This window comes from Varanus komodoensis, unplaced genomic scaffold, assembly GCF_004798865.1.
Source record: "Varanus komodoensis strain SLA01 unplaced genomic scaffold, ASM479886v1 scaffold3, whole genome shotgun sequence".
Classification (NCBI taxonomy): domain Eukaryota; kingdom Metazoa; phylum Chordata; class Lepidosauria; order Squamata; family Varanidae; genus Varanus; species Varanus komodoensis.
The window spans coordinates 35,462,235-35,479,854 of NW_025335761.1; the positions used below are offsets into that span (position 1 = coordinate 35,462,235).

The 17,620-nt window shown below is 39.4% G+C and overlaps 1 protein-coding gene across 2 annotated transcripts in view; it reads right to left on the reverse strand.

Moving 5' to 3' along the window:
- NEK9 (NIMA related kinase 9) overlaps positions 1-17,620 on the reverse strand; it is a 45,700-nt gene that overhangs the window by 22,090 nt on the left and 5,990 nt on the right. For both annotated transcript variants that reach the window (XM_044436310.1, XM_044436309.1), the window contains exons 3-13: positions 15,210-15,265; positions 13,863-13,933; positions 12,272-12,377; positions 8,986-9,117; positions 8,525-8,635; positions 7,787-7,851; positions 6,457-6,507; positions 4,602-4,794; positions 3,073-3,217; positions 2,437-2,637; positions 1,960-2,006 (exon numbers count right to left, since the gene is read on the reverse strand). In XM_044436310.1, the coding sequence (XP_044292245.1) occupies positions 1,960-2,006; positions 2,437-2,637; positions 3,073-3,217; positions 4,602-4,794; positions 6,457-6,507; positions 7,787-7,851; positions 8,525-8,635; positions 8,986-9,117; positions 12,272-12,377; positions 13,863-13,933; positions 15,210-15,265 (1,178 nt within the window). The remainder of the gene's footprint in view (positions 1-1,959; positions 2,007-2,436; positions 2,638-3,072; positions 3,218-4,601; positions 4,795-6,456; positions 6,508-7,786; positions 7,852-8,524; positions 8,636-8,985; positions 9,118-12,271; positions 12,378-13,862; positions 13,934-15,209; positions 15,266-17,620) is intronic.

Sequence of the window (17,620 nt, forward strand, 5' to 3'; positions counted from 1 at the left end):
AGATCTCTTCAAGAAAATTGGAGATATGAAGGGAACGTTTCATGCAAAGATGGGCATGATGAAGGACCAAAATGGCAGGAACCTAACAGAGGCAGAAGAGATTAAGAAGAGGTGGCAAGATTACACAGAGGAATTATACAAGAAAGAGCTTAACGTCCCTGATAACCACGATGGGGTGGTCACTGACCTCGAGCCAGACATCCTGGAATATGAAGTCAAATGGGCCTTAGGAAGTCTGAACAACAACAAAGCTAGTGGATGCGACAGTATTCCAGCTGAGCTATTCAAAATCTTAAAAGACGATGCAGTAAAATACACTCAATATGCCAGCAAACTTAGAAAACTCAGCAGTGGCCACAGGATTGGAAAAGGTCAGTTTCCATTCCGAACCCAAAGAAGGGCAGTGCCAAAGATTGTTCAAACCACCACACCATTGCACTCATTTCACATGCTAGCAAGGTTATGCTCAAAATCCTACATGCTAGGCTCCAGCAGTATGTGGACCGAGAACTATTAGAAGTACTCGTACAGGCAGGATTTCGAAGAGGGAGAGCAACTAGAGATCAAATTGCCAACATACGCTGATCATGGAGAAAGCTAGGGAGTTCCAGAAAAACATCTTCTTCTGCTTCATTCACTACGCTAAAGAATTTGATTGTGTGGATCACAACAAACTGTGGCAAGTTCTTAAAGAGATGGGCGTACCAGACCATCTTATTTGTCTCTTGAGAAACCTACGTATACGTGGGTCAAGAAGCAACATGAGAACTGGACACGGAACCACTGTTTGGTTCAAAATTGGGAAAGGAGTACGGCAAGCCTGTATACTGTCGCCCTGCCTATTTAACTTATATGCAGAGAACATCATAAGAAAGGCAGGGCTAGATGAATCACCAGTTGGAATTAAGATTGCTGGAAGAAATATCAACAACCTCAGATATGCAGATGATACCACTCTAATGGCAGAAAGTGAGGAGGAACTAAAGAGCCTCTTGATGCGGGTGAAGGAGGAGAGTGCAAAAGTTGGCTTGAAACTCAACATTAAGAAAACTAAGATCATGACATCCGGTCCTCTCACTTCCTGGCAAATAGATGGGGAAGAAATGGAGGTAGTGACAGATTTTATTTTCCTGGGCTCCAAGATCACCGCAGATGGGGACTGCAGCCAAGAAATTAAAAGACGCTTGCTCCTGGGGAGGAAAGCTATGGCAAATCTAGACAGCATACTAAAAAGCAGAGACATCACCCTGCCAACAAAGTGTGTATACTCAAGGCTATGGTTTTCCCAGTTGCAATGTATGGCTATGAAAGCTGGACCATAAGGAAGGCTGAGCGCCGAAGGAGATTCAGGCCTTTGAACTGTGGTGCTGGAGGAGACTCCTGTGAGTCCCTTGGACCACACAGCAATCAAACTGGTCAGTCCTAGAGGAGATCAACCCTGACTGCTCTTTAGAAGGCCAGATACTGAAGATGAAACTCAAATACTTTGGCCACCTAATGAGAAGGAAGGACTCCCTGGAGAAGAGCCTAATGCTGGGGACAATAGATGGCAAATGAAGAAGGGGATGGCAGAGGATGAGGTGGCTAGATGGAGTCACTGAAGCAGCTGGTGTGAGCATAAGTGGATTCCGGGGAATGGTGGAGGACAGGAAGGCCTGGAGGAATGTTGTCCATGGGGTTGCGATGGGTTGGACACGATTTTTCAACTAACAACAACAAATCTCAATCACATTTTTAAGATATATATATATATATACACAATAAAATACAATCACGGCATTGATATCCACAATAATACAATTAATATACGGCTTTAGTTTCTCTGATTTCAGATCATAAACCTTTCACTTTTTACTAAAGATTTCTGTAGATTTTAGAAAATGTCTGAAACACTGAAGTACTCCAGAATAAAGATATAGTGAACATGCCTGCTGCTGTCCACGGCCCAGTCTATTTTACCTTCTGTGGGAGGGAGTGATCCTCTTCTGAATCCAAACCTAACCGGCCTGTGTTTGGGAAGAAATAAACACAGAAATAATTAAGTGCCTTATTTCTGAAGAGTCCAAATTACAGATAATTACTTTCAGATTCAAAGCAGACTTTTCAATTCTGATCTAACAGAACTTACCCATTCCTGAAAGCTGCAGGATATCCTTGGCCTGACCACCTATCTTTTCAGAATTATGAAGCCCAGCTGAATTTCAAGTTTATTGTAGCAGTTGCTCTAAGTCTAAGGGATGTTAGTCCTGTCTGTCCACAACAGTTCTCAATATTGTGCCTCTCAACTGCCTGTTCTATGATGCTTCATTGTTGTTATTTTTCTAAAACCTGAACTGGGTACACGCACTTTTCTCCTGAAGTATCTATCATTTGTACTTTGTTTAATTTTTCTGTCTCCCCTTCAATCCTAAAAGCTGTAGACAGGAAGTCCCATACCATATTCTCCACAGCCCCATGTGTAGACTTCTCGGTTTCGGGTCAACACTGCAACATGGTTATCTCCACAAGAAACTTGCTCCACTGGATTGTTGTGGAAGAAGAACAGCTGTTCAGGCTCCAACACTTCAGAGCCAAATGCCTTGGAAACACCTATGCAGCCATAGTAGTCTGAGCCAAAAGCAAAGACTTGTCCCTCATCTGCATGGAATGATGGAACACATTAATTTGACAGGGTCAGATTATTTGTTGAATGCACTTATGAGTACAAATCCTGCCAACAATGCCAAGTTTTCATCTTACACACAGGGAAATTAGATTATATTGTAGCCTAATTATTTAGATCAAGCCAGGTCAATTGCATGCTAAGGCTAATGTGTCTCAAGCCAATAGTATGCCCCCCACACATACAGAAACTGCCACCTGCCAATTATTGTATGAAACATTTATTTTTTTAATCTTTGAATGTTATTGTTTTGACGTTATTCTTCTCTTCCCTGCAGGTAACCTATATTTTATCAATTCTAAAACATTATAAGCCCCTTTCCTAGCAAAGGTATTTTTTAATCTTTCAGTCAATATCCTGTTTCAGTATTTTCCACAGCATATTTTTGGTATGATTAACCTGTCTCTCACCTGTGATGCAGACAGTGAAGTCATCTCCACAAGACACTTGGCGAATAGCTTTACCCTGCAGTTTTTCCACATGCTTAGGCTGCCGATAGGAGGCTCTGTCTCCATGCCCCAGTTGACCATGTAATTTTGTGCCCCCCTGCATGTTCTATAAAACACCAAAGTAAAGTAAAGAAAGGATGCACAACCAGAGCTTCAAGAGCATTGTGAATAACTCTGATGTGAAGGAACCAGATAATGAGTAATATATACTCTGGTTAGAATCCAGAGAAACTCATATGCCACCTCCACATGCACAGAGGATAAAGTGGCCTATTTAGTGCTGCCTGAAATGTCTCTCCACTGCCAAATGGAAGGAACAGAAAACCCCTGAGCCCAGAAAACGTGTGCATAAACTGTGCCAAAGATCCTGGCCTTAAGCCAAAAAAGGCTGAATTCTGAGATTACAGTTAACTCCTTTAATAATGTCTTATAAGCCAACAGGTTACAAGAAATAGTGAAGACAGACACATTACATCTTTACAAATCAGAAAGATACCATGGTTGGCAGTATCAAAAACTCCTCAGAGGTCCAGAAGAACCAGCAGATTTGAACTCCCCCATCTATTCCCTGGCATAATTCATCAACCAGGGCAACCAAGGCTGTTTCTGTCCAGTCATGAGATTTGAAACCTGTCTGGAATAGATCTAAATAATTATGCCATGCTGCTTGACAATATGAGGCCACCACAGTCTTTGGCACCTTGTCCAACAGTGGCTAATTTGACACAGGGTGGTAGCTACACTAAACTGCAGGGCTTTGATTGATTGATTGATTGATTGATCGATCAATTTAAAGTTCTTGTATCCCGCCCTTCACAATGTCTCAGGGTGGCACTGAAGATTTAGTTTCTTCAACAAGAGTCTCACCATTTCTTATTTCAAAGTTGTGGGGCCTCATCATCTTTCAAAGAAGCATTAACCACCTTAGAGGTCCAGGTACCCAGCCCAACTCTGACTAATTTCATAAGCCAAGATGGACAAACATTATCCCCATCCTCAAGATGTACAAGCCAAAAGGTATCCATAACGTTACTAAATGGAACACCAGCTCAATCAATCTCAGACACTGTCATAACAATGACATCCAAGTTGACATAAATATGAGCAACTTTGCAAAATGTCCAGCAAACTGCACATACTAGATGTTTGCAGGTTCAAGTTGTGTTCTAGAGCCTACATTCAAGAGTCTTTGGCCAACGGATGGAACCAGAGTGCTTCCCTTCACAGTTGGAGTGAAATGTTATTTCTTGAAGAGTAGAGGATAAGCAAGCTCCCTGAAATGAATACTTCCTTGTCCAATTGATGGCACCAGGATCTTTTTTTTTTTTTTGCTTACCATGAAGGTCCTCCTGTGAGACAAAGGTTGCATACTCCTACAGGCACTTGGTCCATGCTTGTTGGCCAGAGATGAATGAATATGAATATGAAAGTAAATTGAATGTAGTAGTTCATTCTACTACTCTTTGCGGCCTTTAATACATTTTACTTACCACCCACGTATAGAGCTCTTTTTCAACTGTAACCACTGCAAAGTGAGTGTTTCCTGCACAAACTTGTCGTGCACTGCAGCCACTTTTAATGACATCAAGCTTCTGTGGAGTTGACTTTCCACCTCCCCATACATATACTTCACTAGTGCGAGAAGTCACCACTGCAATGGGAGCCTCATTCATGGTGCTGGTTCTGTGAAATCGAAGAGATCAGTATGGAGATGAGCAAAGTTCACAGAATTATAGAATAGTAGAGTTAAAATAGGCCAGAGGCCATCTGGTTCAACCCCCTGCTATTGCAGGACACTAAGTTACACTATACCATTCAGATGACTGCCCTGACAGTTTTTCAGTGTCTCTAACAAGGGAGAGTTCACAACTTCCCCAGGTAATAGGTTCCATTGTCATATTGCTCTGACAGTTAAGAAACTTCTGATATCTAGCTTGAATCTGGGTTGTGGCAACTTCAGCTGATTATTCTGCATCCTACATTCTGTTATGAGCGAGAAGAGATCGTGTCCTTCTTCTCTTTGACACCCTTTCAGGTACTTATAGTGGGATATCATGTCCCCCACAGTCCTGTATTCTCAAAGCTGAACATACCCAGTTCTCTCAGTCTCTCCTCATAGGGCAATGTTTCCAAATCCTGGATCATTTTTGTTGACCTCCTCTGGACCCTTTCTAGTTTTTCTACATCTTTTAAAAATATTGGTGACCAGAACTGGACACAGTATTCCAGATGAGGTCCGACTAGTGTATAGGGGAACTATCGCTTCTCATGATTTGGAAATAATACTTCTATTACTGCATCCCAAAATACCATGTGTTCTTTTTGCAGCTGCATCACATTGTTGAGTCATATTTAGAATGTTGTCCACAATAACTCCAAGGTCTTTTTCTTTTTCAGTTCTATTGAGCCACATAGTCCCCATCTTGTATTGATGCATTTGTTTTCTTTTTCCTAGGTGGAGGACTTGGCATTTGCCCCTATTGTATCTTACCTTGTTGTTTTCATCCCAGCATTCAAGTTTATCAAGATCACCCCGGGATCTTCATTCTGTCTTCTAGGGTGTTTGTTATTTCACCCAGTTTTTGTATCATCTGAAAATCTGATTATCTTTCCTTGTACTTCATCTAGCTCATTAATAAAAATGTTGAAGAGCACTGGGCCTAGGACTGAACCCTATAGCACCCCACTAGTTACCTTTTTCCAGTTTGAGAATGTGCCACTCTTCATGTCCAATTTAGCAGTCAATTTTTGATCCACCTAACAGTTTTTCTGTCTAGTCTACTGTTTGCTAGTTGCTTATCAGGATGACATGGGGTTAGGGTTGAATGATTTGCTAAAGTCAAGATATACCATGTTCACAGTGTTTTTGCTGTCCATTTGGAAGGTTGCCCAGTCAAAAAATGAAATTAATTAGTCCTCTGAAAGATAATTGTTATACAGAAAGGATAGAAAAGCGACATCCAAAGTGGCTATTTTGAGTTTTTAAGTGCTCCAGAGTTACCACAGAACACCTTTTTTTCTTTTTGCAGTTTGACCCTTTTGGTGTTCCTCAACTACTCTAGATGCCACTCTTTATTAATTTCATTCATTTCTAATTTTTATTTATTTTGTGAGATGCATTGAGTGGATGATGCAGGCCACTGCAGTGGAGCCAGAGAGTAAAAATGACCAGGTTCTTCCAAAGCTACCCATTTCTGCCATCGTATTTTATTTTGGCATTTTACACTGAAAATGTGTATTTATACTGAAGTATAGCTTCACTGTTATTCTCAACCAAGTAGTAAAGGTGAATATGTCTAGAAATTCATTTTCTTCAATTGCACTCTTCAGCACACATTCCATTACCTTGGTCGTTTGTTTGGCCCATTCAGCAGAACAACCTTCTCTTCCATTTCCCTGCCAGGATAAAGAATAGGTAGTAAGAAGAGCAGCAACACTCTACTGCTAAAGCACTATGGGCATGAGATACCAATTCAATTCACAGACACTACAAGCAATTCAGAAAAATTGCTCCATTTTACTAGATTGTACTGCACTACTTTAAATGGTGCATATTGTTCATTAAAAAAATAAAACTTCATTGTATCCAATCTTCCTGGAAGACCTTACCTTAAAAGATATAAGGAGCATGTAGCTGATATGTAACATAATGAAACACATGCTAGACCTCTGTCTTTTCATGAGGGAGAAACATGCTGGCAGAGTAGCTGCAATTATGATCTCTGTGCTACCAGTTGAACAAAGCCTCCAAAGGAGAAGATTAAGGAAGCAATGTTTATTGATCAGCTAAAACCTGGCATCAGGGTAAAAGATGAGATGAAAGAAGCCATGATGTTTATTAATGTGGTTGATTAGCTGTGGAATACAGGCACTGATTATTAACTAATGCTGAGGTTTGGCCTTGCTCTAGTATCGTCCTGGTTCAGTTTTTAAATGGGACTGTAATATATCTGTGACTGAAGCTGAAGTTTTATACCAAAACTTTTCACATATGTTAATCTATTTATAGGTCTATTTTAAAGAATTGTTAATTTTAAATCTAAGAAATTTCTTTTAATATTTAAACTTTTAAATCTATATAAATGTTTATAAACTGGATACATTGTTGGTGATTATTTTGCTTGTTGTTATACATAGTTTCACAAATAATTGTAAAATCTCTCTCTAGCAGCAAGCACTTCTGCCAGATTTTTACATTTCCAGAGCTCCTTAGATCATAGCCCACATAATTATGCAGGTTCCTGTATTCTCAGAGTATGCTTTTCAATGGGATGCTGAAGTGAGGAAGCAGAGGGAAATTAAGATTCCATTGGCCCCTTTTTATGCTGTTTTTTTGAATCTAGACTAATATTTTGGCTAGCCTGAAGAAGTGGAAATATGGAGTCAATTAGTCAAACCTGGGGGGAGGACCTGAATATATGCACTTTTTTTTTCAAAATCTTGTGTTCTAGACTGTTTAACATGTATGGAGGATGCGGTCTCTAAATTTTAAACCAGTGTTGAAAGGTATGCATGATTATTATCTGATTATGAGGACTCATCTATGTCTCATCAGCTAATGGTCAGTCTTAATGACAGAATACATGAAGTATAAATAGAAAGGCTGCACAAGACTCAGTGACTGTTCCTAACCCATAAGACTTATTCTTTTTTCAAAATATGTATGACTGTTTACCTCCTGCACTTGCTGATAAGGGGACTCTCAAGCAGCTCATCAGCAGTAGGCCTCTTCTCAGGATCCTGAAAGAGGTGAGTGACAGGTCACTCCCTAAGGAAAGGGATCATTTTTCAACAATTAAAAGTCTTAGGGCAGATTAACTAACCACTTTCTTGAGTTCTTTTCCCATTTTCCCAAACACAGTGGATGCTTCCAGTGGAATGCCCCTAGCACAGTGAGTGCTACTAGTCTCTCTCTTCCTCCTAATGGATTTCATGCTGTATGAGAATGGATGGAAGAGGCAGTGGGAAAACAAATGGAAGACCCAACTCTAGTAGTCTAAAATCCTATAAAATTCTGTGAATGATGGAATATCATAGGGCATTGATATGATAAAAGCCTGTTCTGGAAAGACCCAGAGAACTGGTTATGAAAAACAAAATAAATGTACTGCTCCATGATAAAATGTCAAAAAATCCACAGTTGGGTAATGTATTTATTGGAAGCAACAATAAATGCATGAAAGAGTACACAAGCTTTCAAATGTTGGAAAACCCAAATGCTTGCATACTCTTTTTGTGACATTTTTGTTGTTCCTAATAAAGGCATTGGCCAACTGTGAATAAGAGTTTATAAATTTAGCAGAAAGTTCAGAGTTAATGACACACCACAGATAGAAGGACTTTAGTGACTCTGATTTGCTGAAGTCCTTCGACAACCTTTCCTCTACTTGAAAGGAAACTGTATCTCACCAACCTGATCAAGACAGGAATGCACCATCTGGATGAGATCTGGAGAATAAACACTAGAATCAACCTCCATTGTCCGGTTCCCTTGTACAATCTTCACACACAAATTCAAGGGATTCTAGGAAGTAAATATTGAAATAATCTGAATAGAGCTAGAGAATCTGCCTAAGAAGATTTCCTGTGGAGCTGTGTTGTTTAGTCTTCTACTTTCAATTGGTTCAAATGTAACCTACATTCAAGATAGGCCCAGAACATCAGCAAAGGACTTCAGAAGTAGACAAAATGCACTGACATTCCTAAGCAGGAGATTTAGAAATGGATCTCCCTGCTGTACACACTTAAAATTGGAGTCTCCCTCTCTCATATACACACACAAACACAGTCACTCTCAGGAAAAAAAACCCTGAAAATAAAGGACAGCCACACAGTATTAAGAACTGGCATATTTGTCCCACAACTGTAACTTACTGTTGCATCAAAAGTTCTTTTCAGTGTGAGGAGCTCAAAGGCAACACAGCCAACTGCCCAGATATCAGATTTGAAGTTGTATTTTACTCCCTGGCAAAGTTCTGGAGACATGTAGTATGGCGTTCCTACCAACTGCACAACAGAGCAAAAATATTAAAGAAATTGTACCACCGCCTTGATATTAGACATAGTTCATATATTCCCAACTGCCAACCACCCTGTCCCACATCTGTGTTTTCACACACAGTATACACAGTAATCAATGGGACCTATCACATTTACTAGAGCTAGTCATAATTTTGAAACAGTAAATAAACTGCATTTCTGGTCAGAGTAGTTGTGTCTTCCTTCCTGCAACTGGAAATCAACTGTTTATTAGAACTAAACAAAGGCCTAAATGCATGAAAAATTAAGCAAAATTTTTAAAAAGAATATATTAAATAAAAAGAAGGGCGCAAACAATCAAGTTAAACAACAGGGCAGACATGACAAATTATTCAAGAGTTTGCCAGTATACTTGCAGAGGATACATACCGCAATTTTTTAGAAGCTCAAGCCTACTAAAACCACAGAATGTATTGTACATTATTAGGAATAAGGCCTAGAAAAATGCTTGACATAGCAATCCTATGGTCCTTGGAAGAGCATCCCAGAGATCAGAGGATATGGTGAATTGTCAAAACTACAACTCAGGAGGGGAAACCTGACATAAAGCAGTTCTTCCTCACAGCCACTGCAGAAACCTTGAAAGAGCTTGGAGAAATAAAAGAGTGAGACATTGGTTGGGTGGGGAGGGGGATCCTGCACAGGATCATACCACCTTTCTGTTGCCATTCCCACAGACCTTTGGCAAAGCAGCTAGATAGCGCAGAGGCCTGTTTAGCTGATTTTGGTTTTTTTAGGAGGAACACAAGGAAAAACCACTACTATCGTTCCTCTCTTCCTGACTGGCTCTTACCAGCAGGACTTTGGCTAGATAGTGGCCTACAATCTTTGTGTCTTCCAAATGTTGGGAGCACAATCAATAGTCAGATTTTAGTTTGTTTTTTCCAAATCAAGCCTTAGAAATTCATTTTGTTTCAGAGATAATGAAACTACACAGACTGTGCTACAAATCAGGGGTAGGCAACTTGTGGTTAGCCACTTGTTTTGGCTTACAACAGTCAGCAGCCCTAACAAGCACAGCCAAAACTGTAAGTTGTTGACAAATTTTTGAGTTGTTTACCTCTGCTCTAAATTAAAGTAAGTTTTAGAAAGTTTAAAAAGAAAGTTTATTGCAAACTTTACCTCGGCACTAATTGTATGATGTGGGTATACATATATAGGATTTTTGTGGGGGTGTTGCTTCATAATTTCATTTTAGCAAGTTCCACATGTAAGCCATTTTTAAAGTATATCTAAGGATCAATACATTATATTTTATTCATTTATTAAAAGCTTTTGTATGCCGTCCTATCATACAAAAATCTCAGGACAGCTTACAATATTTAAAAGAACAATAAAAAAAACAATTTCCAATTAATAAATTGAAACAGAACAAAACAATAAATCACAAAACAAACAGAGCGACTGAAGGTAAAAATTGTTAAATTTTAAAATACCATTTAAATAAAAAGGTTTTAGCCTGGCGCCGAAAAGAGTATAAACTTGGCGCCAGGCATACCTCTCTGGGAAACACATTCCAGAGTCTGGCCACCACAGCAGAGAAGGCCCTACTCCAAGCTGATGACCTTTTTAACTCTCTTAGAGAGGGTTCCCAGAGCAGGGCTTCTCCCACAGATCTTAAGGGGCAAGAGGGCCTATAAGGAAGGAGATGTTCCTTCAGGTATCCTGAAGTGTACATATTACATAAGCTTATTTGTCAGGGAACCAGGATTGGCTACAGCTTTCCATCAGTGGTATATTCAATTGCATGTCGAACGGCATCAAGCCCAAGCCTACTGTGTTTGATCCAAAGTTGCTCTCTAAAGGATGGGACTCATAACTAATATATCTCAGTAATGGAGAGTACACAATATTTTAATTATTTGCTATACAATTTTACTCCATTATAAAACTGTGTACAATAATAATTAGAAAAGAATATAGAGTGAGCAAGAAACATGTTTCTGTGAGGGGACAAAAGTGACTGAAAACAACTCAATTACTGAGGCAGCCTGGACATTAAAGCAAACAGGACAATCCTATGCATGTTTACTCACAAGTAAATCCCATTAAGTTCAATGGACCTATGCACAAGTAAACATGCTCAAGATTGCAGCCTGTTAAATAAATAAATACTGAACTGAGGAACAATTCTATCTATCTACCTAGCTATCTATCAATCATATTTATATGCTGCCTTTTTTTCTTTCAAGGAACTCTAGGCAGCTTACATGGGCCTCCTCCTCCTCCCAATCTTACCCTTACAACAATAACCGTGTGAGGTAGGTTGGACTGAGTGTCTGTGACTGGCTGAAAGTCACCCAATTAGCTCTAATGCTGAATGGGGACAAGAACCCAGAACTACTGAGTCCCAGTCTTACACTCTTAACCACTATACCACACTGGCTTCAAGACTGAAGAAATGACAGATGCTATTAATAATTCAAATTATATACTGGAGAAGAAACATAAGAAAACTATGCACATCTGCCAAGAAAAAAAATCAGCAGAACTGAAGCTTTCAGAACTACACAAATATACATTTCCTAATAGAAGATTCCAAAGTAATTTTATTTATTTATTTAAAACATTTCTATGCTGCCCCCATCGCAACAAAGCCTCGGGGCGGCTCACAAAAAATACATAAAAACATACATAAATAATATAATAATTTAAAAGAAAAAAACATTTAAAAACCCCTGGTGCATTCTCGGCTAATTTTAAAATCCTAATTAAGTCAATAATTTAGCAATTAAAATAAGTTTTAAATGAAAAGGTCTTAGCCTGGCGCCAAAAAACAAATAATGATGGTGCCGGGCAGACCTCTCTGGGGAGCGCATTCCATAGATGGGGCGCCACCGCAGAGAAAGCCCTCCTCCAGGTACTCACCCTCCTAATATCATTCACAGAGGGTTCCCGGAGAAGGGCATCCGTTGCTGATCTCAAGGGGCGGGAGGGTATATATAATGCAAAGTAATAAGTTTATATTTCTAACATGAGTAAGATAATTCAGACTAGGTATAGAAAGGATGCAGACAAGCATTAAGTTACTTCATACTTCTTACAACAGAACATGCATAAAATCCCGAATAGGTTAATAGGGAAATTATTCTATCACAATGTTAAAACAACAGACACTTACAGTTTCAGCCATGGAATACTCAGAATTCAGCTTTTTCGCCAAACCATAGTCACCTAGTTTTATAAGATTTGCTTTGGTGAGGAAGATATTCAGCGTCTTTATATCTCTAGAGAAGAAATAATTGTTGTAGTTCTTCACCAGCCATACGATTTAATATGCTGCCATTTTAACTTTACTCTGGAAAGCATTGCCTTATTCCTCTTCATGCCAGGAGACTCACATTTTTACTACAGTATCTATCAATTTTTAGAAACAGGCTAACCCAAATGCCCCAGTTCCATGGAAATCATAATGCAAAGCTATTAAAAACAAAGCAAACATTCCAAAACATAAGTGCTAAAAATATTTTGATTGGGGGATATTTCAGTGAGAGCCCTGAAAAAACCACACTGAGGCTATACTGAGGCTTTGGTTCTTCCAGACAACAGGGTCCTAATGCTAGTAATCAGAAAGCACTGTGGTGACATCCCACTTTTTCCTACTTAATGGATTTGCTGCAGAATAAAGAAGTGGTTGGGAAATAGGCAAAAGCTTCTGGGAAAAGATAGTGTAATCTGGCCTCTCCATGAAATTCTGTGAATGCGGCAGGTTGATGGCACAAAAGGAGTTTTGTCTGAAAGGATCCTACAACCTGATACCTATTCCTTAGAGTAAGTCCTATTAAATTCAATGAAGCTTTGTTGTGAAATAGGACCATATAGTACAGTGGATTATTTTAGAGCCAAGACAAATCATCTGCTGGTTTTCACTAATAGTTTGGAATAAAAGGACAATACAATCCACAATACGCTATTGTGGATAGGCGTTATCCAATGTTTTTTATCTGTTGCCAAGCGTGGACAAAGGATGAGTCCAAGTAGAGGTGCATAATGCATTTATCTAGTCTGACAACCACTAGGGTAGTATGTAATCTGTATTAGGAAATCTGAAGTTCCGTGCTCAGAAAAATGTTCAGCAAATTGTTTTGTCCATTTAGTTGACACTTCTACTATTAACTTACTATCAATGTTTGGAGACATTTGCAAGGACTGGACCCTCCACAATCATGCAGTATAGCTGAAATCTCCCTGTACTCCTCAGTTTTGCTACAGCAATAAAGCCTTCATGGTGTGTGCTTCTACTTCTAGCATTACCCTTGACTGTGCCTTGTTCCCTGCTTCTGCCCTTGCTTTCAGCCTGACTCTGCCTTTCCAGGTACCTCTTCTTTGTTCTCTCTGACTTCACCTTCCTCCAGGACCTGCTTTGCCTTGCTGCTATATGACCTCAACTTGCCCCTAGACTTTGCCACTGAGTCATCTCTTGTTCGTATCTTACCCTTGCTGGTTCCTGAGGTCACCTTTTAGACTTGCCAAACCTTGTTGGTATCTGACCCTTGTTTGTTTCTCATTTTGCCTCCATGCTCCTGCATTCCACTAAAGCTTCCATCTGCCTCCATCCTCCCTGGGCCTGGTGTTTTGAAAGTTGACAGTGTCTCAAAGAGCACCACACAAGTAGAATTTGTCTCCTTTTGCATTGCCTTGGATGAAGAGCACTGCATTTTAAGCTGGAAACAAAACTGGTAACCAATTAGCCTAGTATATTAAACACCTACCTATGAAGAATTCCTTCCCTGTGAATACAGCTTACTGCTGATGCAATCTGAAATAGATACCACACCACCATCTGCAAAGAAAGAGTATTTACATGTAAGCCAAATACCTTTTGTTCCTAGTAAACAGAATGCACAAAATATTCTAGGTCAGCTTTCCCCTGCATAATGCCCTCCAGTTGTTTTGCATTACAACTTCATCATCTCTGACCACTGGTCAAGTTGAGTGGGTCTGATAGTAGTTGCAGTCCAAGTACCACATTGCTGAAGGCTGTACAGTGGAAGACTCTCCTAGAAAGAGAATTTTTTTGCTCCCTTAGGAGTTACTGAGGGAGCAAAATCCTTTTCAAGGGCCAATGTTTCCAGGATAATTTGCTCATGTGGGCTCCAAGGTACAGGCTGATGGGTGCTAAAAGAATTGGTAACTTAATGCTAAAAGTAATTAGCAGTAACAGCTGATGCTGCTCAGCTATCTTAGAAAGTCAAAGAGGTCTTGACTTTGATGTGTTAACTGTCATGGAACAGATGAAAACTAATTCTGCGAGAAAAGGATCTAGAATGCTATGCTTTAAAAATCCTGGATTCTGTGAACATGAATAAATTTTTAAAAATGTCACCCAGTGTCATGCAACTGAACATCCATTTACAACAAGAATTTCACTTTCTCTCTCCTCTGTACCTCCTGCCCCCACTCTAAGGCAGATTAGGGAATCTGTTTCACCAGTGGTAGATATACCACACTTTGCTGTATCCAATACTGCCCAAGTACCAGAAGAAACCATTGTTTGTGTAATGGTAATTTAGTGTATCAGACAGAAGCTTGAGACTAGCATAAACAATTATTTCCAGAATGGGGCAGGTCAGTAGGGATTGCATAACATTCCACTTTTTTGATCCAGAAAAAATTCAGGGATTGCTTATTGAAATGCTAAATCTCTGTTGTGCAAGTGGAGCGTTATTATTGTAAACCGTCTTCTATGAAAATAATAGACAGTATAGAACTTTTGAAAAACAAATAAATAAATACCCACCACTGTTTTATAAGTGAACTCCCACAAAAATGTTTTATATTAATATGATATGAACGTCCATGTTACATATAAACTCCCTGTAGAACTGAGTGCATGTCACAGGTTTTCTGGAAAACTGTAAGGTAATCAGAATAAAGTTTTCATTCTAATTCTTTCTAAATGACGAATAACTATGGATTCACATTTGTAACCTCAAAAGGATTTCTGTTTGTTACCTGCTTGCTGCTATGGCAGTGATTATGAAATGGATCCTAGGATAACTAGGCACATGAAACAAAACTAGACTTTGTCCCATTGCTTCTCAAATTTGTCAAGTTACCTCTTCCTCAAACAACTTGTCTTTCTGCCGCAGGATCTTATCATAGAGGTTCCCTCCTGCAATTAAGAAAGAAATGTTTGGTTGCTGGTTGTAAATATTTTATACTGTTTTTCTTTTATATGTTAAAGAAATATATAAAATGTATATTTTATCCATTTTCTTCTACCAAAAAGGTAGTCTTGTCTTCTCCCATGTTCTTTACTTTTGTTTACACTAATGCACCATGAGCCCAAGAGAGAGTACATCTATGTGCCAAAATCTGGGAGAACTTTTCTACAGAACACAGATCAATTATTTAAACCTATAAATTAATGTTCTTCTTCAAAATTTTCTTTTCCTAGATTGTGAAGAGAGCCAGTATGGTGGTTAGAGCATTGGACTGGGGGCCTGGAAGATCTAGTTTCTAGTCCCTACTCAGCTATGAAACTCACTGAGTAACTTTGGGCTTGTCATGGGCTCTCAACTTAACCTGCCCCACAGGGTTGTTACTGAGGATAAAAATGGAGTGAAGTACTATGTAAACTGCTTTGGGTTCTTCATAACAGAATAAAGATGGGATATAAATGCAAAACAATAATAATAATTTAATGCAAATTCTTAGTTAATACAAATTATTTAATGCAAATTATTGATAATAATTTAATGCAAAGTAATAATAATAATTTATTAATAAAGGTGCTTATTTGATGTTACCCACTGTTTTCTAAATGTAGGAAATTTATAATAAATATATGTTGCCACTGAATTTAATGTGCTTTGTACACTTGGTTAGAAATTCAGATTAGGTAGTTCTGCAGTGAGCTAAAAATATCACCTGAAATCAAACATGCTTTCCTGACTCTGGTTCCTGACTTCTAGCTGAGCAGATCAGAAGAAGCTACCCCAGCTGATCTAGGGACTCTGGGATACGAGCAGCTAAGCTCTGAGAGCAAACAGGACTTTGGCAGTGAAGCTTGGTGGCATGGGAGATCAAGAGAGAGCTCCCTGATGTTTCTTTTCTTCTTTTCCCATTAGTTTTTCCTGCATTGTTTGCTTCCTTGTAACACATTCCTATTTGCAGGTAGAACTGTGTTGTTAACGTTTAGTGAAGACAAGCAATAGCACTGATTGTTACAACAGGCCTAACACGGTAGAATCCAAAAGATAGCAGAAAGTCTGCAAAAACTCCCCAGTGGTGGTGACCTGCAACATCTGGGCAATGTTTGTTTTCCTGCCTAAGGGCAACATGGCCAACATATGCAATAAGGGCAAACCAGTAGCCCTGTTAGAAGAAAAGGTGAGAGCACTAGTGCAATGAATGTCCATCCTCAACATAATAAAAGATGAAGAGTTTTTAGACAGAGTGGTGGAACTGCAACAGTTAAAAGTAGTACAGAAGCTAGAAGTCCAACAGCAAGCTGAGGTAGAAGAAAAGAATCCTGAGGGAAGGAAAAATGAGGAGGAAACTCCCTGGAAAAGGGTGACAGTTAGGTGCAGAAAACGAGAAGACATTCTGCACCAGTGGAAACAGTGAAACTCTCGAACCACTTTCAGTTATTTGAGGATGAGACTTGAAGGCAGCCTGTTGTGGTAGAACTGCAAGACATTCCATGCAACACTGAACAAGAGGCTAAAGGCCAACCAAGTACTTGCAATGATACCAAGCCTTGCAAGAACAAGAAGAGAAGCGTGTAAATTGTGGGAGACTCCCTGTTGTGTGTAATGATATAACTGAAAGATTGCCAAGGCTCATATAGACCACTGACACATATCTCTTCCTTCTTACACATGTGGCAACAAATAACACAGCCAAGTGGAGCTCTGAAGAGCTCATGTAAGACTTTGAAGTTTTAGGGAAGAAAGTCAAGGACTTTGAGGCCCAGATAGTTTTCTCTTGGAAGAGGACTAGACAGGGAAAGAAAAATATTCCAAGTGAATGCCAGAGGTTGGTGCTAATGTGAGATTTGGATTGTGGGACCATGAGCTACACTTCCTGAAAGATGGACTGCTGGCAAGGGATGGCTGCACCTTACAATAAGTGGAAAGAATGTGTTTGGCCACAGCATGAAGAAGTTTATCAGGAAGGCTTTAAACTGAATCCTACAGGGGAGGGAGAAGTACACCTGGGCGTAACAACAGACAAAGGCTTATGAACTGCAACAGAAAGAGCAGCTCCAACAGTGCCCAATGAAAGTATTCCAAAAAATGTAGGAAGAAAGCTAAAGCATCTCGTCTCCAATATCTCTACACTAATGCCTACAGTATGGAAACAAACAGCATGAACTCTTAATACAGGAGGGTGAATATGACCTGATAGGTATAACTGAAACTCGATTGGATGACTCTCATGACTGGAATGCAACAAGAATATAACTTGTTCAAAAGAAATGGAAGGAACAGAAAGGGAGGTGGAGTCACATTATATGTTAAAG